The sequence below is a fragment of the Hylobates moloch genome, unplaced genomic scaffold (assembly GCF_009828535.3).
Source record: "Hylobates moloch isolate HMO894 unplaced genomic scaffold, HMol_V3 SCAFFOLD_12, whole genome shotgun sequence".
NCBI classification, from domain to species: domain Eukaryota; kingdom Metazoa; phylum Chordata; class Mammalia; order Primates; family Hylobatidae; genus Hylobates; species Hylobates moloch.
In genome coordinates, this window is record NW_026652287.1 from 52,243,543 (window position 1) to 52,269,438 (window position 25,896).

The following is a 25,896-nucleotide window of genomic DNA, read 5'->3' on the forward strand; positions in this document are numbered from 1 at the left end:
AGAGACGTTATCTATAAGGAAACTAGTGGGAGTTTTTTTGTTTGTTTGGGGTTGTTTTTTTGTTTGTTTGTTTGTTTTTGAGACGGAGTCTTGCTCTTTTTGCCCAGGCTGGATAGCAATGGCATGATCTCGGCTTATTGCAACCTCAGCCTCCCGGGTTCAAGCGATTCTCCTGCCTCAGCCTCCTAAGTAGCTGGGACTACAAGCGCCTGCCACCACACCCGGCTAATATTTTGTATTTTTAGTAGAGACGGGGTTTAACCATGTTGGCCAGACTGCTCTCAAGCTCCTGACCTCAGGTGATTCACCTGCCTCAGCCTCCCAAAGTGCTGGGATTACAGGCTTGAGTCACTGTGTCCAGCCTATTTTTCTTTCTTTCTTTTCTTTTCTTTTTCTTTTTGAGACAGGGTCTCACTCTATTGCCCAGGCTGGAGTGCAGTGACACTACCATGGCTCACTGTAGCCTCCAACTCCTGGGCTCAAGCAATCCTCCCACCTCAGCCCCTCTAGGAACTGGGACTACAGGTACATGCCACCATGCCTGGCCACTTCTTGTATTTTTTGTAGAGATGGGGTCTCACCATATTTCTCAGGCTGGACTCTAACTCCTGGCTCAAGTGATCTGCCTGCCTTGGCCTCCCAAAGTGCTGGGATGACAGGCATGAGCCACCACACCTGGCCTGGGAGTTTAGCTATATATTGTTTAGCTGAGTGACTTTTAACAATATGGGGTTTATAATCAACTAAAAACAAGTGAGGTAAGTTAAGATTGGTAGGTCTAATCAGGTGAGCCCTCAGTTCCCCTTATGGATGGGCAATTAGGTTGTTAGGTATTGCCATGACAATGTGATAGCAATTTGGTGGGGGCTGCTGAACTCATCTGCACCCCGCCTCTGACATCCCGCCCAGATTTCTGATCTAAGTTCCATGTTTCACACCAGCCCCTGAACCTTGGTCAACCTCTCCCCTCTCCCGCCCACCACTGTGGCATCTCCTAACAGTATAGAGGTGAGCCCGTGGACCTGTCTAGACTAGTGACAGTGAAGATGTTTGCTAGCTGCGTCCAAGAAGAGCTTCAGGAGACTCTCGTCCTCTTTTTTTTGAGACAGAGTCTTGCTCTGTTGCCCAGGCTGGAGTGCAGTGGTGCGATCTCAGTTCACTGCAAGCTCCGCCTCCGAGGTTCAAGTGATTCTCCTGCCTCAGCCTCACAAGTAGCTGGGATTACAGGTGCCCGCCACCACGCCCAGCTAATTTTTATATTTTTAGGAGAGACGGGGTTTCACCATGTTGGCCAGGCTGGTCTTGAACTCCTGACCTCAGGTGATCTGCCCACTTTGGCCTCCCAAAGTGCTGGGATTACAGACGTGAGCCACCACACCTGGCCACCAAATGCTTTTTGCTATTAGCAATTCCGCGCAGCCTGGGAGTGTCCTGAAGAAACACAACACGGTACCCCAGGTGCAACTGGCGGCCGATGACTGAAGGTAGGTGTCTAAGTAGCTTAACCCATGCCCAGACGTGGGACCATCCTGAGATAATTGCTCTACACTGCCCCCCTAAGGCCCCCAGCAGGACTGAGCCAGGGTTGCCCACAGTGCCCCCCTGCAGGGGGCACCTTCCTTCCTTGTCTCAGCTCTCACCCGCCATGGGGGCTGCCTAGGGACACCTCCCAGGTAAACCACTAGCTCTAAGTCCTTTTGGGGTCATCTTTGGGCGGAACCTATCCAAAAAAGAATAGGAATGCCAGGTATACCTGCAAATAGATCATATAGATTTACACCACATACTCTCACCCATATTTGATCTTCCATAATCTGACAAGTAAAAAATGGTATCTCAGCCGGGTGTGGTGGTTCATGCCTTTAATCTCCGCACTTTGGGAGGCTAAGGCGGGCAGATCACTTGAGGTCAAGACTTCGAGACCAGCCTGGCCAATATGGTGAAACCCCGTCTGTACTAAAAATACAAAAATTAGCTGAGCATGGTGCTGGGCGCCTGTAATCTCAGCTACTCGAGAGGCTGAGACAGGAGAATCGCTTGAACCCGGGAGGCGGAGGTTGCAGTGAGCCGAGATCTCACCACTGCACTCCAGCCTGGGTGACGGAGCAAGACTCCGTCTCAAAAAAAAAAAAAGGGTATCTTACCTGATTGGTTGGCTGGTCAGTTGGGTTTTTTGTTTGTTTGTTTGTTTTGTTTTGTTTTGTTTTGAGATGGAGTTTCACTCTTGTTGCCCAGGCTGGAGTGCAATGGTGTGATCTCGGCTCACTGCAACCTCCGCCTCCTGGGTTCAAGTGATTCTCCTGCCACAGCCTCCCGAGTAGGTGGGATCACAGGGCATGCACCACTACGCCTGGCTAATTTTGTATTTTTAGTAGAGACAGAGTTTCTCCATTTTGGTTAGGCTGGTCTCGAACTCTCGACCTCAGGTGATCCACCCACCTTGGCCTCCCAAAGTGCTGGGATGACAGGTGTGAGCCACCATGCCTGGCCTAGTTGACTGTTTTTTTTCGTCCGGTCTAGCTTAGAGCTCTTTCAAGAATAGCTCGTTTGCAGGCTGGGTGCAGTGGTTCACACCTGTTATCCCAGCACTTTGGGAGGCCAAGGCAGTTGGATCACTTGAGCTCACGAGTTCAAGACCAGCCTGTATAGCATGGTGAAACCGTCTCTACAAAAAATACCGGGCATGGTGGCATGTGCCTGTAATCCCCACTACTCAGGAGGCTGAGGTGGGAGGATGGCTTGAGTCTGGCAGGTGGAGGTTGCAGTGAGTCGAGATGGCACCACTGCATCCCAGCATGGGTGATAGAACCAGACCTTGTCGCAAAACTACAACAACAACAACAACAAATCAGCTAATTTATGGCCAGGCATGGTGGCTCACACCTGTAATCCCAGCTCTTTGGAAAGCTGAGGCAGGAGGATCACTTGAGACCTGGAGTTTGTCTCTACAAATAATTTTTTTTGGTGGGACAGGGTTCTCACTCTGTCACCCAGGCTAGGGTACAGTGGCACAATCACAGCTGACTACAGCCTCAACCTCCCAGGGTCAAGTGATTCTCCCACCTCAGTGTCCCGAGTAGCTGGGACTACAGGCGTGGGCCACTACACCTGGCTAATTTTTTATATTTTGTAGAGATGGGGTCTCGCTATGTTGCCCAGGCTGATGTTCAACTCCTGGGCTCAAAAGATCTGCCCACCTCGACTTCTCAAAGTGCTGGAATTACAGGCGTGAGCCACTTTACCCGGCCCTCTACAAATAATTTAAAAACTTATTTTAATATTTTAAAAGTTGAAGGTTGTATTTTGTTTTGTTTCGTTTTTTCTATGAGTTTTATTTCCCCTTTTTATTTTGTTTCAGCTTGTCTGGAAATGGTACATTCCGTTTCTTCACACATAGGGCTTCACAACATCAGCACTGCTGACATTTGGCGCTGATCATCCCTGGGGTGAGGCCATCCTGGGCACCATACGGTGTTAAGCAGCATCTCTGACCTCCACTCTTCAGACACCAAGAGCAACACCTCCACCCCTTGTGGTGACAACTAAAAAATGTCTCCAGACATCAACATGTGTTCCTTTGGAGCAGAACCACCCCCTCCTGTGAGAGGCACGGATGTGGTGGTTACAATGGATACATCAACAAAAATTAAAATGTTTGGCTGGGTGCAGTGGCTCACGCCTGTAATCCCAGCACTTTGGGAGGCCAAGGAGGGTGGATCACGAGGTCAGGAGATCGAGACCATCCTGGCTAACACGGTGAAAACCCATCTCTACTACAAATACAAAAAATTAGCCGGGCGTGGTGGCGGGCGCCTGTAGTCCCAGCTACTCGGGAGGCTGAGGCAGGAGAATGGCGTGAACCTGGGAGGCGGAGCTTGCAGTGAGCCGAGATCGCACCACTGCACTTCAGCCTGGGTGACAGAGTGAGACTCCGTCTCAAAAAAAAAAAAAAAAAAAAAATACAGACACACAAAAATTATTTATCTTCCCTCTGAGCCACACACAAAGACCTCAACCACCCCCTTCTATCTTTCCTATTTTTATTTATTTATTTATTTTGAGACAGAGTCTCGCTCTGTCACCCAGGCTGGAGTGCAATGGCGTGATCTCGGCTCACTGCAACCTCTGCCTCTGGGGTTCAAGCGATTCCCCTGCCTCAGCCTCCTGAGTAGCTGGGATTACAGGCACCTGCCACCACACCCGGCTAATTTTTGTATTTTTAGTAGGGATGGGGTTTCACCATGTTGGCCAGGCTGAGCTCAAACTCTTGACCTTGATCCACCGCCTCAGCCTTCCAAAGTGCTGGGATTACAGATGTGAGCCACCATACCCAGCCTGATGAAATTTTTAAAAAAGAAAAATCGTAAACCGTTCTAAGTCAGGGAACTGTCTATATACATCTTACTTATACAAAAAGGTTACATATGCACCTTACATTGTCTTTGTTTTTGAGACAGAGTCTCACTCTGTCACCCAGACTGGAGTGCAATGGCATGATCTTGGCTCACTGCAACCTCCGCCTCCCAGGTTCAAGCGATTCTCCTGTCTCAGCCTCCCGAGAGGCTGGGATTACAAGTGTGCGCCACCACGCCTGGCTAATTTTTTTTGTATTTTAGTAGAGACAGGGTTTCACCATGTTGGTCAGGCTGGTCTTGAACTCCTGACCTCAGGTGATCGGACTGCCTCGGCCTCCCAAAGTGTTGGGTTACAGGTGTGAGCCACGGTGCCCAGCCTGCACCTTACATTATAACACACATGTGCACACACCCTGGAGTCACAGCTACAGGACGATTTCAGAGTCCACGACAGCCCCACATCCTTCTCTGGGTCACCAAGGCCTCAATATGCCCCTCCCTGTGTGTGACCTCTATGCAAAGTCACCTGCATACCTGTGGCAGATGCTGTCATCACCATGGGCTCCCCGCCCTCCCATTTCCTCAAACTGGTTTTCCTCTGAGGTTTCCCTGCCCGTCTGACCTCCTGGCACTCCCTCATGGTGCGTTTCTTTCACCTGCCCTCTCAGCTGGGACTCCACCTTCCCCTGATTTTTGGTCTCTTCCATCCTGCTTTTGGACTTTTCCTGGGACACTTGTATTTCTTCTCTTTTTCCTCCTTTTCCTCTTTTTTTTTTTGAGACAGAGTTTCACTCTGTCACCCAGGCTGGAGTGTGACATGATCTCGGCTCACTGCAGCCTCCACCTCTCAGGTTCAAGAGACTCTTCTGGCTCATCCTTCTCAGTAGCTGGAACTTCAGGCATGCGCCACCATGCCTAATTTTTGTATTTTTAGTAAAGACTGGGTTTCACCATGCGTTGACCAGGCTGGTCTCGAACTGCTGGCCTCAAGTGATCTGCCCGCCTTGGCCTCCCAAAGTGCTGGGATTTGGGATTACGGGCGTGAGCCACCGAGCCTGGCCTCCTTCTCGCTTTCCTTTCTCCTCCCAGACCTTTGCTCCCCTCTCAGTCCTGCTCCTCTCTCCCTCCTGCGCGGCCCCCACCCTGCACCCGGGCAGGTGCCACAGGGACGTGCAAGGCAGCTACCACCCTGCACACGCCCGAGTCCCAAACCACTCGGACAGTGTTTGTAAAAATCGGCGTGCTCCTTTATTTGTTCAGAAAAGCAGCCAGCATCACCCTCACCACTCAAACCTGGCACACAGGCTTCAGAAACAATGGCCTTGGGACCCTCATGCTGCTGGGCCCAGGAGAGACAGTTCTGAGGCAGAAACTCGGCGTCCAAGGGAGGCCGCGGCTCAGGCACTGTGGTGAAGGGAACGCCGGGGAGTCCGGCCCCACCTTGCAGCTGAGGACACGGGGGCACACACAGAGAGGGCAGGCTAGTGTCCCGCTGCCCCAGGACCAGATCTCAGGGCCCCAGGAAGGTCTGCAGGCAGCTAGGAGCCTGCCAAGTGCTGGTGGAAGTAGAGGCCAAACAGGCTGGAGAGCAGCTGGCAGGCAGCCGTCCACCAGATGAGGTAGGCCAGGACGCCACGGAGGAAGAGGGGCGTAAGCAGGCCACCCAGAGCCCCGGCGATCCGCGCTGCAGTCTGCTGGACTTCGTCCTCCCCGGAGCCGATGGGGGCAGCGCTGTCTGAGGATGGGTCGGGAGATAGTAGAGGAGCTGGGCCCAGGCCCCAGGAATAGCCTCCTAGGAGAAGAGGATGAAGCGAGGTATGAGTGGAGAAACGGGGGAGGGGGCGAGGGACAGGGCTGGCCTGGGGGTCCGGGTCCATTCCTGCAGACACTCCCACCCCTGTCTCAGACTCCACCTCCTGCCCAACCTCTACCCCCTCAGGCGCTGCCCCCTGTCCAAGGCAAGCCCTACCTTGGGCCCCACCTCCTGCTTAGATCCTGCCTCACTACGTGCCCTGCCCCTTCCCCAGGCCCCACCTCCTGCCAAGACCCAACCCCTTCCCAGGCTCCACCTCCTAAGGCAAACCCCATCCCAAACTCCACCTCCTGCTCAGACCCTGCCTCACCACAGTCCCCGCCTCCTGCCCAGGCCCCGCCTCCTCCTCCGGGCCCCTCCAGACTCCACCTCCACTCGTTTTATCTTCCAGCCCCGCCCCTCCTCCACCCCCACACCGTAGCATCTCACCCAGCGTCTTAAGCAGAAGTGTGCAGTTGAGGGTGAGGATGAGCGGCGTCAGGTACTGCAAGCTCACCACGGTCACATAGCAGTAGACTCGGACCACCTGTGGGCAGGTAGCGGGGGTGGCTGCAGCAGGAGGCCTTCTGGGTTTGGGACGACTCCACGCCCAAAGGACCAGGAACCCCATCCTGAGCCCCAAGTTCCCGCTGGCCTAGGTCATCGGGGCGTCCATACCCTCCGCTGGATTTCACGGGCTTCGATGCGGCCAGCCTCCCTTCGCAGCTGCTCCACGCGGGCCTTGGCCAGGCACAGGTAGGCCTGCAGGTGGGGCCGGGTCACCGCCAGCCGCAGCAGGCACAGCACCACCAGCAACCAGAGGCGCCCGGAGTCGAAGGCAGAGTCGGACAGCCTGTGCGGAGAGGGGCGGGGGCAAGGGACTAAGAAGGCCGCCCCCGACCCCCCAGGATCTTCCCCAGGCTCCTCCCTGAATCTCAGAGGCTGGGGCACCCAGGGGAGTCCCAGTTACCTCCTAGCCCCACCCAATACGCACAGGGAGAAACGCGTCTCCCCAAACGGCGGCTGGTGCAAGAAGTCCCGTGCAATGGGCTTTGTCCAGAGCCACAGGATGAACAGAGGAGACAGGAAGCTGGTGTGCAGGAGGAACCTGGGGGGTGAGGGCATGAGAGAGTGAGGCCTGGGCACCCCCTCTCCTCCAGTCTCTCCCTTAAGCTTCCTAATCCCCCCACCCACCAAGCGACCCACTTAACTGCAGCATGGGCCGGTCCTCCGACATGGTCAGCGCGTCCCGGTGGGTCTGGGCCAGCCGCAGGCCTGGGAAGGTGAGGAAGGCACCCAGCACAGACCCCACCACCGCCAGCCCCATGCGGATAGCCAGCTTGGCCACAGGGAGCCTAGGAGAACACCAGGTCACGAGCCTGCCTGTGGGACCCTGGGAGGGTCCCAGCCTGCCCTTGCCCCTCTCCCCCCTTCCCAGGACTCACGCCCAGTCCCAGCCCTGCTTCTTCAGAAGTGGCTCTAAGTTCTGGGTCATGCTGGCCAGACCTGGGGACAATAAGAAGAGGACCGAGTAGAGTGAATACCTAGGGTCTCTAAGGCCACTCTGTTCCCTAACCCCCCATCCCTCAGGCATCCGTTTGCTCCCCAAGTAGGAATGCACAAGGGTCTGCCAGGCCCTGAGCCAGGCACAAGGACAATTTTGTGCTCTAGTTACACAGCACTCTTCATAAGAAACAAGGTTGGAGCGGTGGCTGACGCCTGTAGTCCCAGCACTTTGGGAGGCCGAGGCAGGCGGATCACCTGAGATCAGGAGTTTGAGACCAGCCTGGCCAACATAGTGAAACCCCATCTCTACTAAAAATACAAAAATTAGCTGGGCGTGGTAGCGGGTGCCTGTAATCCCAGCTACTTGACAGGCTGAGGCAGTAGAATGGCTTGAACATGGGGAGCGGAGGTTGCGGTGAGCCGAGACTGCACCATTGCACTCTAGCCTGGGGGACAAGAGTGAAACTCAGTCTCAAAGAAAAAGAAACAATGTACCAGGCAGACACTCCTCATTGGGCTGGGAACATTCAGGGGTATCTGTTGAGCCTGAGCTCCCTAGGTTATAGAAGGAATCTAGAGGGGGATGAAGGACTCCTGCAGGAGAAAACTAAAGTCCTCCTGGAGGAAGGAATCCTCAATTCAGGACCCAAGATTTTCCAAAAATTAAGAGCAGGGCTGGGTGCAGTGGCTTGCACCTGTAAGTCTCAGCACTTTGGGAGGCCAAGGTGGGTGGATGGTTTGAGCTCACAAGTTTGAGACCAGCCTGGGCAACATGGCAAAACCCCCACCTCTACAAAAAATACAAAACCAGGGGTGGTGGTGCACGCCTGTAGTCCCAGCTACTGTGAAGGCTGAGGTGGGAGGATGGGTTGAGCCCAGGATGTGGAGGTTGCAGTGAGCTGAGATCATGCCACTGCACTCCAGCACAGAGCGAGACCTTGTCAAAAAAAAAAAAAAAAGGAGAAAATTCATATGAGCTCACAGGCAAAATCACCAAAAGCATAAGGAAACAAATCACCATAAAGGAGAGTTAACAGAAAAACAACAGTCAAGTTTAGGTCTCAAAGACTTCAGAAATTGGTGCTGTCAATTATGTGTTAAATGACTAAGGAAATGAAAGCTGTAATCACAGAACAGGTGACATGAGACTTCCTTCAGATGACTGGGTAGAGTTGCAAAGGAACCAAATTAAACTCTTCTAAAGGGAAAATGTAAGTATTGAAATAATAGGTTGTTAAACAGCACATTAGGAACAGCCAAAGAAGGAACTGATGAACTGGAAGACAGATCTGAAGAAATCACTCAGATTCCAACTCAGAAAAACAAGTAGGTGAGAAATATGAAGAGAGGCTAAGAGATAAGGAAGACAGAACAGAAAGCCCAATGCAAATCAAATCAGAGCCCCAGAGGGAAGGGAGAGAAGGAATGAAGAATAAAAGGAATTACTGGAAGAGAATGGTTGAGAAATTTGCAGAATGAAAGACACACACAAAGTATATCAAACCATGTAAATAAAAAGAAATCCATACCTAGACACAATGGAGTGAAACTGCAGAACACCAAAAACAAAAAAATCACAAAGCAGCCAGGGAGTTAAGACAGATCACCTATAAAGGAACAACAATCAGGCTGACAGCCAATGTCAACTGCAACAACAGAAAAGGAACAAATAGAAAGCAAAAAAGTAAGATGGTAGAAACAAAGTCAAATATGTCAGTAATCACAATAAATGTAAATAGACTAAACTTTAAAGTTAAATGACAAAGACTGTCAGACTACATTGAAAATATCCAGCTACATGTTTTTTAAAGGATGACATACCTTGACATAAAGTCATTGGAAGATTGAAAGTAAAGGGATGTTAAAAAGATACAGCAAATACTAATCAAAAGAACGCAAGCTAGAAAGGCTATACTACTACCAGCCAAACTAGACTAAGAAGTAGTATTAGAATAGGCCGGGCATGGTGGCTTACACCTGTAATCCCAGCACTTTGGGAGGCCAAGACAGGCGGATCACAAGGTCAGGAGTTCGAGACCAGACTGGCCAACATGGTATAACCCTGGCTCTACTAAAAATACAAAAATTAGCTGGGCGTGGTGGCGGGTAATACCAGCTACTTGGGACGCTGAGGCAGGAGAATTGCTTGAACCCAGGAGGTGGAGGTTGCAGTGAGCCGAGATCACGCCATTGCACTCCAGCCTGGCCAACAAGAGCAAAACTCTGTCTCAAAAAAAAAAAAAAAAAAAAAGTAGTATTAGAAGATAGAAGGGTTCCATACATCATGATAAAATGGCTGATTCACCAGGAAAATGTAGCAGTTCTAAATCTGTGAACACCTTGTGAATAGGCTACAAAATATATAAAGAAAACACTGACAGAATTGATAGGGAAATTGACAGCTCTATTGTCCCAGAGGGAGATTAACTTCTGCTGACTGATAAGTCACAGACAAAAGGTTAGGCGAGATGGAGATTTGAATTTATTAAACTCATAGAGCCAGGGAATATATCCTTCAATTAGAACATGTGAAAAAAGGCAAAACAACAACAACAACAGAATATGTCCTTCAAGAAAACATGGAATAGTTACAAAATCTGATCACATTCCAGGCCATAGGCCAAATCTTACCAAATTTTAAAGAAATTATTTCAAATAGACCATCTGTGCAATTGAGCTAGAAATAAATATGTATTTTTTAAAGGTGTATGTTTGAAAAATTTAAAAATATTTAATAATCCATAGGTCAAAGCATAGCAAGACCCCATCTCTACAGAAATCAGAAGGGAAATGTTAAAACACCCCAAACAGAATAATAAAAAATATCAGTCAAAACTTGGGTGAACTGCCAGGCATTGATGGCTCACACCTGTAATCCCAGCACTTTGGGAGGCCGAGGTTGGTGGATCACCTGAGGTTAGAAGTTTGAGACCAGCCTGGCCAACATGGTAAAACCCCGTCTCTACTAAAAATACAAAAATTAGCCAGGTGTGGTGGCGTGCACCTGTAATCCCAGCTACTCGGGAGGCTGAGGCAAGAGAATTGCTTGAACCCAGGAGGCAGAGGTTGCAGTGAGCTGAGATTGCACAATTGCACTCCAGCCTGGGTGACAAGAGCAAAACTCCATCTCAAAACAAGAACAAAAACAAAAAAAAACTAGGTGAACAAAAGTGAGACCTGGTAAAATATATATAGCATTAAATGCTATATATGCTATAAAATTAGCAAAGACTGAAAATTTATGAGCCAAGTAGCTAACTGAGAAATTGGAAACGAGAAAAGGAGGTACGTCAGTACTGTTCTAAAATCCAGAGGTCCTAGCCACACCAAAGGGGAAGGATCAGACAGGACAAAAGAAAACCAAAAAGAATCTGCAATTCAATAAAAATATAATTCTTTAGCAAGGTTAGTCCATGGAGACACTCAAATTTGACCCCATGTGATAACACAGAAATTAATGTCACTGTCCATCAGCAACAGTGAGGAGTTTAGGAGCTTATATGAAATGTAAAAGTTGAAATATTTTATTTTATTTATTGATTTTTAAGATGGAGTCTTGCTCTTGTCACCCAGGCTAGAGTGCAATGGTGTGATTTCAGCTCACTGCAACCTCCGCCTCCAGGGTTCAAGCGATTCTCCTGCCTCAGCCTCCCAAGTAGCTGGGATTACAGGTTCACACCACCTCACCCAGCTTTTTTTTTTTTTTTTTGAAATGGAGTCTTGCTCTGTTGCCCAGGCTGGAGTGCAGTGGCGTGATCTCAGCTCACTGCAAGCTCCGCCTCCTGGGTTAACACCATTCTCCTGCCTCAGCCCCCCGAGTAGCTGGGACTACAGGTGCCCGCCAACACGCCCGGCTAATTTTTTGTATTTTTAGTGGAGACGGGGTTTCACTGTGTTATCCAGGATGGTCTCGATCTTCTGACCTCGTGATCCACCCGCCTCGGCCTCCCAAAGTGCTGGGATTATAGGCGTGAGCCACCGCACCCGGCCTACTTTTTGTATTTTTTACTAGAGATGGGGTTTCACTATGTTGACCAGGCTGGTCTGGAACTCCAGACCTCAGGCAATCTACCCACCTCAGCCTCCCAAAATGCTAGGATTACAGGGGCGAGCGACCACACCTGGCCGAAATATTTTAGAAGAAAATATAGAATGACTGGCCGGGGGCGGTGGCTTATGCCTGTAATCCCAGCACTTTGGGAGGCTGAGAAGGGCGGATCACGAGGTCAGGAGATCGAGACCATCCTGGCTAACACAGTGAAACCCCGTCTCTACTAAAAATACAAAAAATTAGCCAGGCGTAGTGGCGGGCGCCTGTAGTCCCAGCTACTTGGGAGGCTGAGGCAGGAGAATGGCGTGAACCCGGGAGGCGGAGCTTGCAGTGAGCCGAGATCGCCCACTGCACTCCAGCCTGGGGTACAGAGCGATACTCCGTCTCAAAAAAAAAAAAAAGAAAAAAAAAAGAAAATATAGAATGACTTTCTGATTTTAGGGAAGGATATTTTTTAAGACAAATATCAACTAAAATAATCAACTTCCATTTATTCAAGACACTAGAGGTTATGCTTACAACTACTTTCGATGGCTCAGCAAAGAAAGTGTGATGCATGTATGCAGATAGAAAATAATGCAAATAGTGGTCAAATGAAAAGAAGTATTGGCAATGAAGTGGAGAAATTTGGAACACTTGTGCACTGCTGCTAGGAATATAAAATATAAAATGGGCCGGGCACAGTGGTACACACCTGTAATCCCAGCACTTTTGGAAGGCCGAGGCTGGCAGATTGCTTGAGTTCAAGAGTTCGAGACTAGCCTGGGCAACATGGCAAAATCCGTCTCTATTAAAAACACAGAAATTATCTGGGTGTGGTCAGGCGTGGTGGCTCACACCTGTAATCCCAGCACATTGGGAGGCCAAAATGGGCAGATCACCTGAGGTCAGGAGTTCAAGACCAGCCTGGCCAACATGGCGAAACCCCATCTCTACTAAAAATGCAAAAATTAGCCAGGCATGGTGGCGCACACCTGTAATCCCAGCTACTAGGGAGGCTGAGGCAAGAGAATCACTTGAGCCCAGAAGGTGGAGGTTGCAGTGAGCCAAGATCATGCCACTGTACTCCTGCCTGGGTGACAGAGCAAGACTCTGTCTCAAAAAAAAAAAAAAAAAAATTATTAGCTGGGTGTGGTGGTGGGCACCTGTAGTCCCAGCTACTCGGGAGCCTGAGGCATGAGAATCACTTGAATCCGGGAGGTAAAGGTTGCAGTGAGTGGAGATCATGCCACCACTGCACTCCAGCCTGAGCAACAGAGTGAGACTCTGTCTCAAAAAAAGAAAAAAAAAAAAAAAAACTTTAACACCTGCTACAACATGGATATGCCTTGAGGACACTGTGCTAACTGAAACGAGCCCATCACAAAAGGACAAATACTGTATGATGCCACTTATATGAGGAACCCAGAGTGGTCACATTCACAGAGACAGGACATAAAATGGTGGGTGTCAGGGGCTGCAGAAGGAGGAACAGGGAGTTAGTGTTTAATGGGCTGGAGTTTCAGTTTTGCAAGAGCAAAGAGTTGTGGAGATGGACGGTGGTGATGGTTGCACAACAATCTAAATAGACTTTTTTTTTTTTTTTTTTTTTTTTTTTGAGATGGAGTCTTGCTCTGTCACCCAGGCTGGAGTGCAGTGGCGCATTCTCGGCTCACTGCAAGCTCCGCCTACCGGGTTCACGCCATTCTCCTGCCTCAGCCTCCCAAGTAGCTGGGACTATAGATGTGCACCACCACGCCTGGCTAATTTTTTGTATTTTTAGTAGAGACGGGGTTTCACCATGTTAGTCAGGATGGTCTCGATCTCCTGACCTCGTGATCTGCCTGCCTCAGCCTCCCAAAGTGCTGGGATTACAAGTTTCACTCTTGTTGCCCAGGCTGGAGTACAATGGCTCGATCTTGGCTCACCACAACCTCCGCTTCCCGGGTTCAGGCAATTCTCCTGCCTCAGCCTTCCAAGTAGCTGGGATTACAGGCATGTGTCACCACGCCTGACTAACTTTGTATTTTTAGTAGAGACAGGGTTTCTCTATGTTGATCAGGCTGGTCTCGAATTCCCGACCTCAGGTGATCAGCTCGCCTCAGCCTCTCGAAGTGCTGGGATTACAGGCATGAGCCACCATGCTCGGCCATCTAAATATACTTAATGCCTCTGAGCTGAACATTTAAAAATGGTTAAGGTGGTGAATTTTGTTTTGTCTATTTTACCACAATGAAAAAAAATTCAAAGAGAAAAAAGATACAAAGATGGGCAACAATGTGAACAGGTATTTCACAGATATTTCACAGAAGAGACATGAATCATGAATAAACAGGAAAAGGTGCTCAACTTCCCTGGTAATCAGAGAAATGCATGTAAAGGCCACAGAGGGCATCATTCCACGTGACGAGGGCTAGGTTGGCAAAAATCAAGCCCTATCGATGGATCTTGATTCATTTAAACCTTACTGCCCCCCTGGGAGATTGGTGCAGTCACTACCCCACCTACTTATTATTTGAGGGGTAGGTTTGCAGGTACTCATATTATTATTTTGCTTTATAATTGACATACACATCTTCTTTGTATATATCAAACATATATAATTTAAAAAACTGAAAGGCAGGGAGAATTAGAGAAGGTAAAACTCAAGTGGTCAGCAGGGTCATGTGGGCCACGGTGAGGACTATGGTCTTTCTCCTAAGACCCGGGGAGTGTGGTGCCAGGCAGAGAAGTGATGAGGTCCAAATTATATGTTAAAAGGATCATTTAAGAGGCCGGCACGGTGGCTCACACCTATAATACCAACACTTTGGGAGGCTGAGGCAGGCAGATCGCTTGAGCTCAGGAGTGTGAGACAAGCCTGGGCAACATAGTGAGACCCTGTCTCGATAAAAATAAATAAATAAATATTTTTTTTAAGAAATGAAAAAAGAGGCCACACACAGTGGCTCATACCTGTAATCCCAGCACTTGGGGAGGCTGAGGTGGGCGGATCACCTGAGGTCAGGAGTTTGAGACCAGCCTGGCCAACATGGTGAAGCCCCATCTTTACTAAATATACAAAATATACTAAATATACAAAATCTTTACTAAATATACAAAAATTAGCCAGGTGTGGTGGTGCGCACCCATAATCCCAGCTTGGGAGGCTGAGGCAGGAGAATCATTTGAATGCAGGAGGCGGAGGTTGCAGTGAGCTGAGATCGTGCCACTGAACTCCTGCCTGGGTGACAAAAGTGAAACTCCATCTCAAAAAAAAAAGAAAACAGAGCTATAGCCATGAGTGTCCATCAGAGACAGTGAGAAAGGGAATGTCCTGTCTTCCCCAAAGCCCAACAAGGTTCAGGAGCTGAGATGGTCACTAATGGGGACTGCCTTCACCCCAGGAGCCCACTCCTTTGCCTACTTGTGCTGGACACCGAGCCAGTTAAACCATCTTTGTCAGATTACATGAGCGAGTGACAGCTGCGGTGGCCCCACGTTGGGGGCTGCACTTACCAGGCTCCAGACCCAGCTCGAGGGTCTCCTCCCGTACCACCTGCACCAGCATGGCCAGCAGCAGGAAGAGGAAGGCAAAGGTAAGGCAGACAGAGCGCTCACCCCCCTCCTCAGCACTGAAGTACAGCCGTGTCACTGTCAGGAACATCTTGCTGGAGGCTGGAGCTAAGGAGGCCTCAGATGCCACTGCCCCACTCTGCCCATTTCACCACACCCCATCTGGGACCCCGCAACTCCAGGGAACAAGCACTGCTGCACAAATAGGCCTTGGGGATGACCTAGAGGAGTTCAGTTTTGGGGTGCTGGATCCCAGATCAGGATGTGGGCTGGGGGTTCCTGTTGAGTGGGAGATGGCCTCATCAGGCCACCATGTCTGTTCAGCCTCCCGCCCTGGGTGACCCTGCCTCTTTCACCCACCTCACCTACTTCACATCCCTTGGAAAAGCAATCAGATATAGAAGGGCTTCATCTCCAATCTGCCCTCAAAATGCAGCATGGGGGCCAGACATGGTGGCTCATGCTTGTAATCCCAGCACTTTGGGAGGCCAAGGCAGGAGGATCACTTGAGCCCAGGAGTTCAAGACCAGCCTGGGTAACATAGTGAGACCCCCATCTCTACAAAAAATAATTAAAAATTAGCTGGGCATGGTGGTAGCCCCTGTGGTCCTGGCTACTGGGGAGCCTGAGGTGGGAGGATAGCTTGAGCCCAGGAGTTTGAAGCTGCAGTGAGCCCTGATTGCACCACTGCATTCCAGCCTGCACGACAGAGGGATATCTTGTCTCAAAAAACAACAACAACAACAAGAACAACAAAAACAGGCCAGGCGCAGTGGCTCATGCCTGTAATCCCAGCACTTTGGGAGGCTGAGGCAGATAGATCACCTGAGGTCAGGAGTTTGAGACCAGCCCTGACCAACATAGTGAAATCCAGACTCTACTAAAAATACAAAAATTAGTCGGGCGTGGTGGCGCATGCATATAATCCCAGCTACTTGGGAGGCTGAGGCAGCAGAATCACTTGAACCCAGGAGACGCAGTGAGCCTAAGTCATGCCACTGCACTCCAGCCTGGGAAACAAGAGCAAAACTCCATCTCAAAAAAAAAGAAAAAAAAGCACGGGAATTTGGGGAACCAGTGGATTTTGAGACAGGTTTCCCTCTCCAAAAGTCACAGGAGTAGCATTCTTCCTGTGCTTCCTCAGACTTGGGTCCCCAAAGTCATGTGTTTGCTCTCTTTGGGAGGCCAAGGCAGGAGAATCACTTGAAGCCGGTCAGGACCAGCCTAGGCAACAAAGCAAGATCCTGTCTCAACAACAAATATATATACATGTACATACATACATACGTGTGTGTGTGTGTATATATATATGTATACATACATATATATACACACACACAATTTTTGGGGGGGACGGAGTTTCGCTCTTGTCACCCAGGCTGGAGTGCAATAGCGTGATCTTGGCTCACTGCAACCTCCACCTCCTGGGTTCAAGTGATTCTCCTGCCTCAGGCTCCTGAGTAGCTGGGATTACAGGTATGCGCCACCACCCCTGGGAAATTTTTGTATTTTTAGTAGAGAAGGGGTTTCTCAATGTTGGTCAGGCTGGTCTTGAACTCCTGACCTCAGGTGATCTACCTGCCTCGGCCTCCCAAAGTGCTGGGATTACAGGCATGAGCCACTGCGCCTGGCTAATTTTTGTATTTTTAGTAGAGATGGGGTTTCACCATGTTGGCCAGGCTGGTCTCGAACTCCAGACCTCAGGCGATCTGCCTGCCTCAGCCTCCCAAAGTGCTGGGATTACAAGCTTGAGCCACTGTGGCTGGAGTATATATATTTTAAAATTTTGCCAAGGGACCATATCTTTCTTGACCCTGATTGTGGACTGGCCTGGTGATTTCCTTAAACAAGGAGAATGTGGTAGAAAGAACAGGGATGGGGTGGGTGACTTTGGGCAAGGCACTCCCTCTTGCCTCCTGGCATTTCTACTGCCACCAAAGGGCATGACCATGTGGAGTGGAGATGAACCGACCTGCTGAGCCCAGCCCAGTCTGTCCACCCACAGAGCCAGAGCACATAAAATGTCTGCTTCATGCCACCAAGCTTGGGGAAGTTTGTGGCACAGCAGGTGAAAACTGCCACACCAGTTTAGGGGAACCAGGGAAGCTCAGGTCCTGCTCCCACCCACCCCACTGGCAGGGAGCAGAGAGGAAGGATACATGGAGAAGGCCACCGTGAGCAGGCACCAGAACACGGCGATGTTAGTCTCCTTGGCTGGGCCCAGCATGTAGTAGTAGGCCTCCGTGAAGAGGTACACGCCGCCCGAGTACACAGCAAAGTCCACAAACCACTGGTACTCCAGGAAGAAGCGCAGGACTGCGGGGGGCACTCTGCTAAGCCCTGGGGCCCAGCTCGCTCCCCTCCCCATAGAACACTCTTCCTTCAAATCCTCCCCACCCCCATGAAGGTGTGGGGGCCTTCAGGGCTGAAGGAGTAGAGTTTAGGGATGGGACTGGGCTATTACCCAGGGCATCCACAGTCGTGAGGGGGCAGGTCTCCAGCTGGAACGGGGCATCTCGGGGCACAGACAGTGGCTTCTCCTCACTAAGGCCATTGGCCCACCTGGGAGGATGGTGACAAGCAAGGGGGACAGTGAGCACGCATTCCACTGGGGCCAGCCACCCTCAGAGCTCAGAGCAGCTGGCCTGGAGACCATCTCTTCCCACAGCCTCGGCTCCTCTGCATAATGGGATGTGCCAACCCCCACCCCGGCCACAGGACTGGCTAGAGTAAACTGCCAGGAAACAGATGCTAACTTGACAGTGACCATCTCCTTGGACTAGGGTCCCCCGGTTCACCTGTGCCCAATCAGCGCCTGGAAGTATGGGTGGGCCGGTCCTGTGTGCCTGAGCCCGGAGCCCCCTCAGCAGGGGTGAGGCCGTTCCTGGGGAGAAGCCACCCTCTCAAGGCTGGGGATGGGGCCCAGCTCACTCACCGCTCTTTCCTGCCTCTGGGCCTAGGCTTCCCCGCCAGGGCCCGAAGCTCCTCCTCAGATGGGTGCTTGTATCGGAACAAACTGAGAGCAAGGACAGGCAGTCAGGGAAGCTCAGGCATGGGGTTGGGAGGTTGAGGCAGTGAACCTCAAATCCAGGGATTCTAGTTAGAGGGTAGCCTAGGCCAGGGAAACACTGGGAGGTAGGTGAGGGTACAGCATGGGGAAATTCTGGGGAAATCGTGAGGCCAACAGATCTAGGCTGAGTGGGCTCGGGGGGCTTGGATACCCCTGAATCTGCTGGCTAACTCTCCTGGGGAAGCCAGGTGTGTGCAACTTTTATTTTCTTTTTCCTTTTCTTTTTGAGACAGAGTCTCGCTCTGTCACCCAGACTGGAGTGCAGTGCCATGATCTTGGCTCACTGCAACCTCCACTTCCCGGGTTCAAGTGATTCTCCTGCCTCAGCCTCCCGAGGAGCTGGGACTACAGGCATGCGCCACCATGCCCAGCTAATTTTTGTATTTTTAGTAGAGACAGGGTTTCCCTATGTTGGCCAGGCTGATCTCTAACTCCTGACCTCAAGTGATCCACACGCCTCAGCCTCCCAAAGGGCTGGAATTACAGGTGTGAGCCACCTTGCCTGGCCTTTCTTTTTGTTTTTGTTTTTGAGAGAAGGCCTTGGTCTGTCGCCCAGGCTGGAGTACAGTGGCACCATCTCAGCTCACTGCAGATTTGACCTTCTGAGCTCAAACGATCCTCCCGCCTCAGACTCCTGATTAGCTGGGATCACAGGTGTAAGCCACCATACCTGGCTAATTTTTAAAATATTTTGTAGAGACAGGGTCTTGCCATGTTGCCCAGGCTGGTCTCAAACTCCTGAGTCAAGTGATCCTCCCACCTTGGCTTCCCCCAGTGTTGGGATTATGGGCCTGAGCCATCATCTCTGACGTGTTTTTTTGCCTTTGTTTTTGTCACATACATTTTTCTCAGGAGAGAATTCAGTTGCCACCAGATTCTCAGAAAGCATCAGAGACCCACACAGGCACAAAAACCAGAGCGGGCAAGCTCTAGCAGGTGCAAGGGTGGAAGGAAGGCTGGGTTACAGGGAGGCAGGAAGAGTGAGGGACGCGGGGAGTGTGGTGATGGTTCCACCCATGTGTACATCTGTCAAAACAAGTCCAACTGTGTACTTCAAATATATACAGTTTGTGTCACGCATGGGGGCTCACGTCTGTAATCCCAGCACTTTGGGAGGCCAAAGTGGTAGGATTGCTTGAGTCCAGGAGTTTGAGACCAGCCTGGGCAACTTAGCAAGACCCCATCTCTATTAAAAATTAAAAAATTATCTGGGCATGGTGGCGCACACCTGTAGTCCCAGCTACTCAGGAGGTTGAGGCAGGAGTCACTTGAGTCCAGGAGGTTGAGGTTGCAGTGAGCTATGATCAGGCCACTGCACTCCAGACCGGGTAACAGAGTGAGGCCCTGTCTCTAAAAAGAAAAAGAAAAAACAAATATGTGCAGCTTGTTGTACTTCAATTACACCTCAACAACGTTTTTCCCCCCACCACCCACCAACCAAAATCAAGGCTGTGCAATTTGTGGGGCGGGGCGTGGGGGGAGCCAGAAGGGGGCGTGACTCTGCGGGCCCCTCCCACCGCCGGGGCGGGGCTCACCTGCCGTTGCAGAGCAGCCAGCGCGCGAAGGAGCAGTGTGGCGCCAGCCTGTGCATGAGGGTGGCAGTGAGCAGGGTCACCACCAGCTGTACTCCGAGGACCGCCTGCGGGGAGGGGACATGACTGGCAGCACCTGCCAGAGGGTCACAAACTCCCTCCCTCCGTAGGAACCCAGGCTATTTATAGAGAAGTCAGGCCGGATGGGGGAAGGGCGAGCCTCTTAGGCTCTAGCGGCTTCTTAGGGGAGAGTCCTGGGGTAAGCCTGGACTCACTTAGCCTGGCCCTGCCCTCCCACGCCAGAGATCAGCACCCACCCTCACCACCTAGCTGGAGTGTAGGGCAGTGGAGACCATGGGGTTTGCCCCCCGCCTCCGCTATGGATTCAGGTATAATATTAATTTCCCGGAATCTCAGTTTTCTTATCTGGAAATGGGTGCTTCCTATGTAGTCTCCTGTATTCCTCACCACCACCTTCCAGCCCCTAACCACGAGCCCGCCACACTCAGTGAAAGCGGCTCCCACTGCCTTCTGTACTCCGCACTCCCACTTAGGGAGCCACTGAGTCTCGGTTGAGCGTCTAGCTTTCTCCTTCACCTGGTAGCTCCTTCCCCTAAGTATCTCCCACCTTAAATGATCCCTGATGGTTCCATCACCCTCCTCCCTCTCCTTCCCTTTGTAATTAACCTCCTTGAAAGGGCGTCTATGCTCCTGGTCACCTCCTGTTTTGATGTGAAGACCTACATGTCTGAGTGGGGTGAGCTTATTTTATTTATTTATTTATTTATTTATTTATTTATTTATTTATTTAGTTAGTTAGTTATTTTTGGCAGGGGAGTGGTGGGGAGGACAGGGTCTTGCTCCGCCACCCAGGCTGGAGTGCAGTGGCACGCTGGGGTGCTCACTGCAGCCTCAACCTCCCAGGTTCAAGTGATTCTCCCACATCAGCCTCCCTAGTAGCTGGGATTACAGGCACCTGCCACCATACCCAACTAATTTTTGTCTATTTTGTAGAGACAGGGTTTCTCCATGTTGCCCAGGCTGGTCTTGAACTCCTAGGCCCAAGCAATCCTCCCGCCTTGGCCTCCCAAATGGTTGGGATTACGGGCATGAGCCACTGTGTCCGGCCTATTTTTATTTTTAGAGATGGGGTCTTGCTACGTTGCCCAGGCTGGTCTCAAACTCCTGGGCTCAAGTGATCCTCCCACCTCAACCTACCGAGCAGTTAGGACTACAGTCATGTGCCAACACACCCAGCTATGACTGTTTTTTTTTAATTAGGAATTTTCTCACCCAGTTCTTAATTCAGAACACATTTTCATATACTTATTTTTAAACGTTTTAGAAGAATCAGTCTGTGGTGAAGCTGGGTTTTCCTACTTGAATGCAGTAAATACCCATTTGCTGCCAGTAATTACATAATTATGTAAAATTATGCTCAGGAGAGCTGTCTACTAATGTTCTGGTATTATCATCAAAATGAAATAAAGTTTATTTAATAGTAAAATTAATTATTAAAATGATCCTTTAATCAGGGATAAATAAGCTAAATTTAGTCGGAAAAACCCTAACGTGATGGGTACCGGCCCTAGCACGGTAATTCAAAATGACTGCTGAGGCCAGGTGCAGTGTCCCATGCCTGTAATCCCAGCACGTTGGGAGGCTGAGGCGGGCTGATCACTTGAGGTCAGGAGTTTGAGACCAGCCTGGCCAACATGATGAAACCTTGTCTCTACTAAAAATACAAAAATTAGCCAGACATGGTGGCGGGCACCTGTAATCCCAGCTACTCGGGGGCTGAGGCAGCAGAATTGCTTGAACCTAGGAGGCAGAGGTTGCAGTGAGCTGAGATTGCGCCACTGCACTCCAGCCTGGGCAACAGAGTGGGACTCTGTCTCAAAACAAAATCATCATAATAATAAAATACATAAAATAACAAACGAATAGGACATTTTCTCTGTGCCTGTGACTTGTAAACTGAGACCAGAAATCTTTTTTCAGTAATGAGGTTGGTAGCGCCATCTTTCTCATCTCTAAATCCTCATTGCTCACCCTCCCTGGAACCCTAGTGCAGACTGGCTAGCTGGCTGGCTGGCTGGCTGGCACTTAAGGACCATGGGTGCCAGCCCATGGGCCCCTGCAAGCCAGTGGGCCAGGGCTGTTGAAGCCCCCCCCCCCCCCCCCGCCCCGCCCCTCCCCCCCCCCCCCCCCCCTGTCTGTTTTTCTCCTCTCTCTCCGACCTCTCTCCTGTGACCTGCCGGGGTTTTAACCACCTAATCAGCCAACCTATCACAACCTCAGCACAGTGACACCTCCAGCCCAGACCTCTCTGCTGAGCTCAACCAGTAGCCTCCTCCAGGCTCTCCTGGGAGACCCCAACACCCATCATCCCGTGCCCTTCCAGGTGGTTCAGGCCCTTCCCAGTCTCACAGTCAGCCCCCAACTCTGTTCTGCACCCTGCAGGCATAGCTAGAGACCACCCCTCCACCTCCCCACGGCTCAGCTCTCTCCTCAGCCCTCCCTGCACCCAGGGAGTCTCAGAGGTCTTCCTGGACCTTTGGGCTCTTCATCAATGACCCCCCCCCAAACCCCCCAAGGGAAAATGTGGTGGAGGGGTGCATCTCTCCACCTAAGGCTCCCAGAGGTCTGTCCAGGGATGTTCTGATGGCCCTGCCCTCCACCCAGCCTCCTGTCTCAGGGTCAGGGCTCTGCAGATATCTCCAAGGATTTTCTGGAGTCTTCCATCAGCTCCTTCTTTTCTCTTCACTGGATTTACGATCCTCGAACCCAAGAACCCTGATAAAATCAATGCAACCTCCCTCCATCTCATTCCCGGGAGCCCGTGTCCTCATCTCCTACGGCGTCCTGCACCTCCGCCTGGGACGACGCCCCACTTTCAATAATTCCGGCCATCAATGCCCTTCTTTCAGGGCCATCTCCAGCGCCCCTCCTCGGGGATGGTCCCAGGCAGGGACCCTCCAGTTCCACGTCCCTCTCTCTGCCCAGGCCAGTCCCGTCAGGGTTGTGGGAGTCCCCCATCTCCCTGCACCAGCCTGACCCCCAGGGGCTGGGCTAAGTTTTAAGAACATACTCAATGGGTTGGACCCAGAGCCGCGTGAGACCTGAAGGTTCCAACTGTCCTGTCTCCCACTCTGAGAACCTTGCCCGCCCTGAGGCCATCCAGACCCCCTGAGACCACCTCCCACGGCTTCCCCTGCCCGTTCCACACACCCCGATATATCAGGGACCCCCGATGGATCCTGTTGGCGCGGCCCCCACGCTCCTGCAGGACCCCCGTCCCCAGAGTGGACCCCCAACAGGACCCCACACCGCCTTAACCAGGTTCCAAATGTGCTGGGGTCCCCAGTCTCCTCTGTGGGACCACGACCCCTCAGCAGGACCCCTAAAAAGTCTCCAGAGAGCAGAATCCCCAGAACGCTTAGGGGCTTCCAGTCCCCCTGCGTACGACCCCCGCCGACTCCCTCGGAGGTCCTGTAGCGAGAGCAGGGCCCCCAGAGAGAGGGACACGGCCTTCAGCGTGCCCCCGAATCCCTGAGCCTCCAATCCCCAAGAAGAGACCCCATTCCATTCCCTCAGTGTCTCCCTGCACCCCCTCGGCTGGATCCCGGCCCTGCAGAGCCCCCCACTTCGCAGGACGCTCGCTCACCATGACGCGTGCGAGAACGCGGCGCACTGACCCACCGGCCTGGAGCTCCGGGCACTCCGCGGGAACTTGACCAATTAGAGCCCGACTCTGGTCTGAACGAGCATCCCGTGCGACCAATCAGCATGTTTTGAGCCGGCAAATCATCAGAGACGAGGAGGCCGCTCGCGTTGCATGCCGGAAATTGTGGTTCAGACACGCTGGTTCTGATCGATCAAAGTCAAGATTATGTCTGGGAGGCCTGCGTGGCCGACCTCTCTTAAGGCTGTCTTCTCTTACCTACAGTTATCTCAAAGGTTTGCAGCGAAAGCATTTATTCCTACCTAAGGGACGTTTCTGAGAGTAGAACTCCCTCCCCCCATCAAGAACATTGAATGGCTCCCACTTAGTAGACGAAGTACTTAGTACTTACTTAGTCCTTACTCCTAAGTACTAAGTAGGCTAAGTACTCGGACTGAATTCAGACCCTTCTGCCTGACTTAAATCTGCTGCTAGCACTATTGTGCACCCTATAGTACAACTTGCACCCACCATGCTCTCTCATACCTCCAGGCCTTTGTAAATATCCTACATTCAAGAATGCCTCAATCTTAAAATAAAAACAAAACAAAACCAAAAAAGAATGCCTCAATCTTTTTCACCTGGCAAGTGCCTTATTCATCTCTATCAGCTAGGAGTCTGGCTGTGCTCCACAAAATATCAACTAAAATGGATTCAAGCAAAAAAGGAAAGTTTTTGACTCATGTGACAGAAAATACTAGCCATAGTGTCAGCTTCATGAATGGCTGGATCAAGGACCAAATGTCAGCTTCAGGGATCTGATGTTCTTTATTTCACCGCTAGGAGGAAAGGGCTTCTGGTGTTCGTGCCTGGGTTTTGCCATTTGTTTTTCTGTGGATGAGTGTGTCTGCCTGAGTGTAGATATATATTGGGTATGACCGAGTGTCTGAGCACCTTTATGGGGGTGGGTTCCTGTGTGTGGGGCCCGTGTAATTACCTTTTCATTTTTACATTTTATTATGTATTTATGTATTAATTTTTTTTTCTTGAGACGAAGTTTTGCTCTTGTTGCCCAGGTTGGAGTGCAATGGTGCGATCTCGGCTCACCGCAACTTCCGCCTCCCGGATTCAAGTGATTCTCCTGCCTCAGCTGGGATTACAGGCATGCGCCACCACGCCTGGCTAATTTTGTATTTTTAGTAGAGACGAGGTTTCTCCATGTTGATCAGGCTGGTCTCGAACTCCTGACTTCAGGTCATCCGCCCACCTCGGCCTCCCAAAGTGCTGAGATTACAGGCGTGAGCCACCGGGCCTGGTTTATATTTTATTTTTTTAACCTTCGGCTGGCAAGTGCTGAATCCTAAGTGCACCATCCTACGCCACCTCGTGGTGGAGGGCAAAAGTGCAGTCTCCCTGGGATGGAGAAGCCGGCCCAGTCTCACTTGTGGCCTTGGGGGCTCCCAGCCTTAGAAAGCAGCCCATAGTTTAATGGACCTCACACTGAGTGCTTAGCCTGTGGGCACTAACATCAGGGACTGGCCTGACTTCTTGTCCACTGTGAGGGTGAGATCCAAAGGCTAGGAAGGCTCTTTCTCTCTGGCCATGCCTCAGTTTCCCCCAAGGTACCCGCTACCTTGACCCTTTTCCTCCTGCTCAGTCCCTGGTCCTGGTCCAGATGTATGGGGTTGGGGTGCCAGTGAGTAGGTAGTTCTTCAGCCCATGTGGAAGGACGTCCAGGGTCATCGTCGGTGAGGTCCTCAGAACAGAAGGGTAGGTAACTGGGTGAAGAGTTTGCATCATCTGTGTGTAACACTATGCATGTGGCAGTGGCACTGCTGGAGGTGGCAGGGGCTGCATGCTCAGCTGGACCTCCACAGCCATTGATCACTGCCATGAGGACCGTGGCTCACCCCTCCTGAGTGGGGAAGGGACAGAAGGGACCAGGTGGGAAGTGTTGAAGACCTGAGGCCAGCCAGGCATGGTAGCTTGGCGTATGCCTGTAGTCCCAGCTACTTGGGAGGCTAAGGCTGGAGGATCACTTGAGCCCAGAATTTTGAGACCAGCCTGGGCAGCATAGCAAGACCCCCATCTCTAAAAAAAAATAAATTAAATTTTAAAAAAGTTAAATTAGCCCAACGTGGTGGCTCAAGCCTGTAAGTCCCAGCTACTCAGGAGGCTGAGGTGGGAAGATTGCTTGAGCCCAGGAATTTGAGGCTGCAGTGAGTCATGATCATGCCACAGCACTCCAGCCCTGGCAACACGGCAAGGAAAAAAAAAAAGAGGCTGGGTGCAGTGGCTCATGCCTGTAATCCAAGAATTTTGGGAGGCCAAAGTGGGAAGATCGCTTAAACGCAGGAGTTCCAGACCAGCCTGGGCAACATGAGGAAACCCA

General features: G+C 51.1%; 1 protein-coding gene across 2 annotated transcripts; it reads right to left on the reverse strand.

Annotated features, from left to right (window-relative positions):
• Positions 1–5,580: 5,580 nt before the first annotated feature.
• Positions 5,581–23,581, reverse strand: TMEM161A (transmembrane protein 161A). 2 transcript variants are annotated; one of them, XM_032170207.1, is made up of 12 exons: positions 23,508–23,581; positions 19,844–19,947; positions 18,174–18,254; positions 17,703–17,800; positions 17,398–17,554; positions 15,182–15,333; positions 7,593–7,653; positions 7,359–7,502; positions 7,142–7,255; positions 6,826–7,000; positions 6,598–6,694; positions 5,581–6,147 (listed from the first exon to the last, which is right to left on the reverse strand). In XM_032170207.1, the coding sequence occupies exons 1-12, from the start codon at positions 23,508–23,510 to the stop codon at positions 5,894–5,896; spliced, it is 1,440 nt and encodes a 479-aa protein (XP_032026098.1). In that variant the 5' UTR covers positions 23,511–23,581; the 3' UTR covers positions 5,581–5,893. The 2 variants fall into 2 exon arrangements, with proteins under 2 accessions (XP_032026098.1, XP_032026097.1); XM_032170206.1 differs by having other exon boundaries at positions 7,118–7,255.
• Between the last annotated feature and the right edge of the window lie 2,315 nt (positions 23,582–25,896).

Bases quoted from the DNA above. Each gene is read 5' to 3' on its own strand.
- TMEM161A (XM_032170206.1), bottom strand. The intron at 17,555-17,702 runs GTAATAGCCCAG...TGCCCCCCGCAG, and splicing joins CACGACTGTGGATGCCCTGG to TCCTGCGCTTCTTCCTGGAG. The intron at 6,148-6,597 runs GTGAGATGCTAC...CTCTTCTCCTAG, and splicing joins ACTTCTGCTTAAGACGCTGG to GAGGCTATTCCTGGGGCCTG.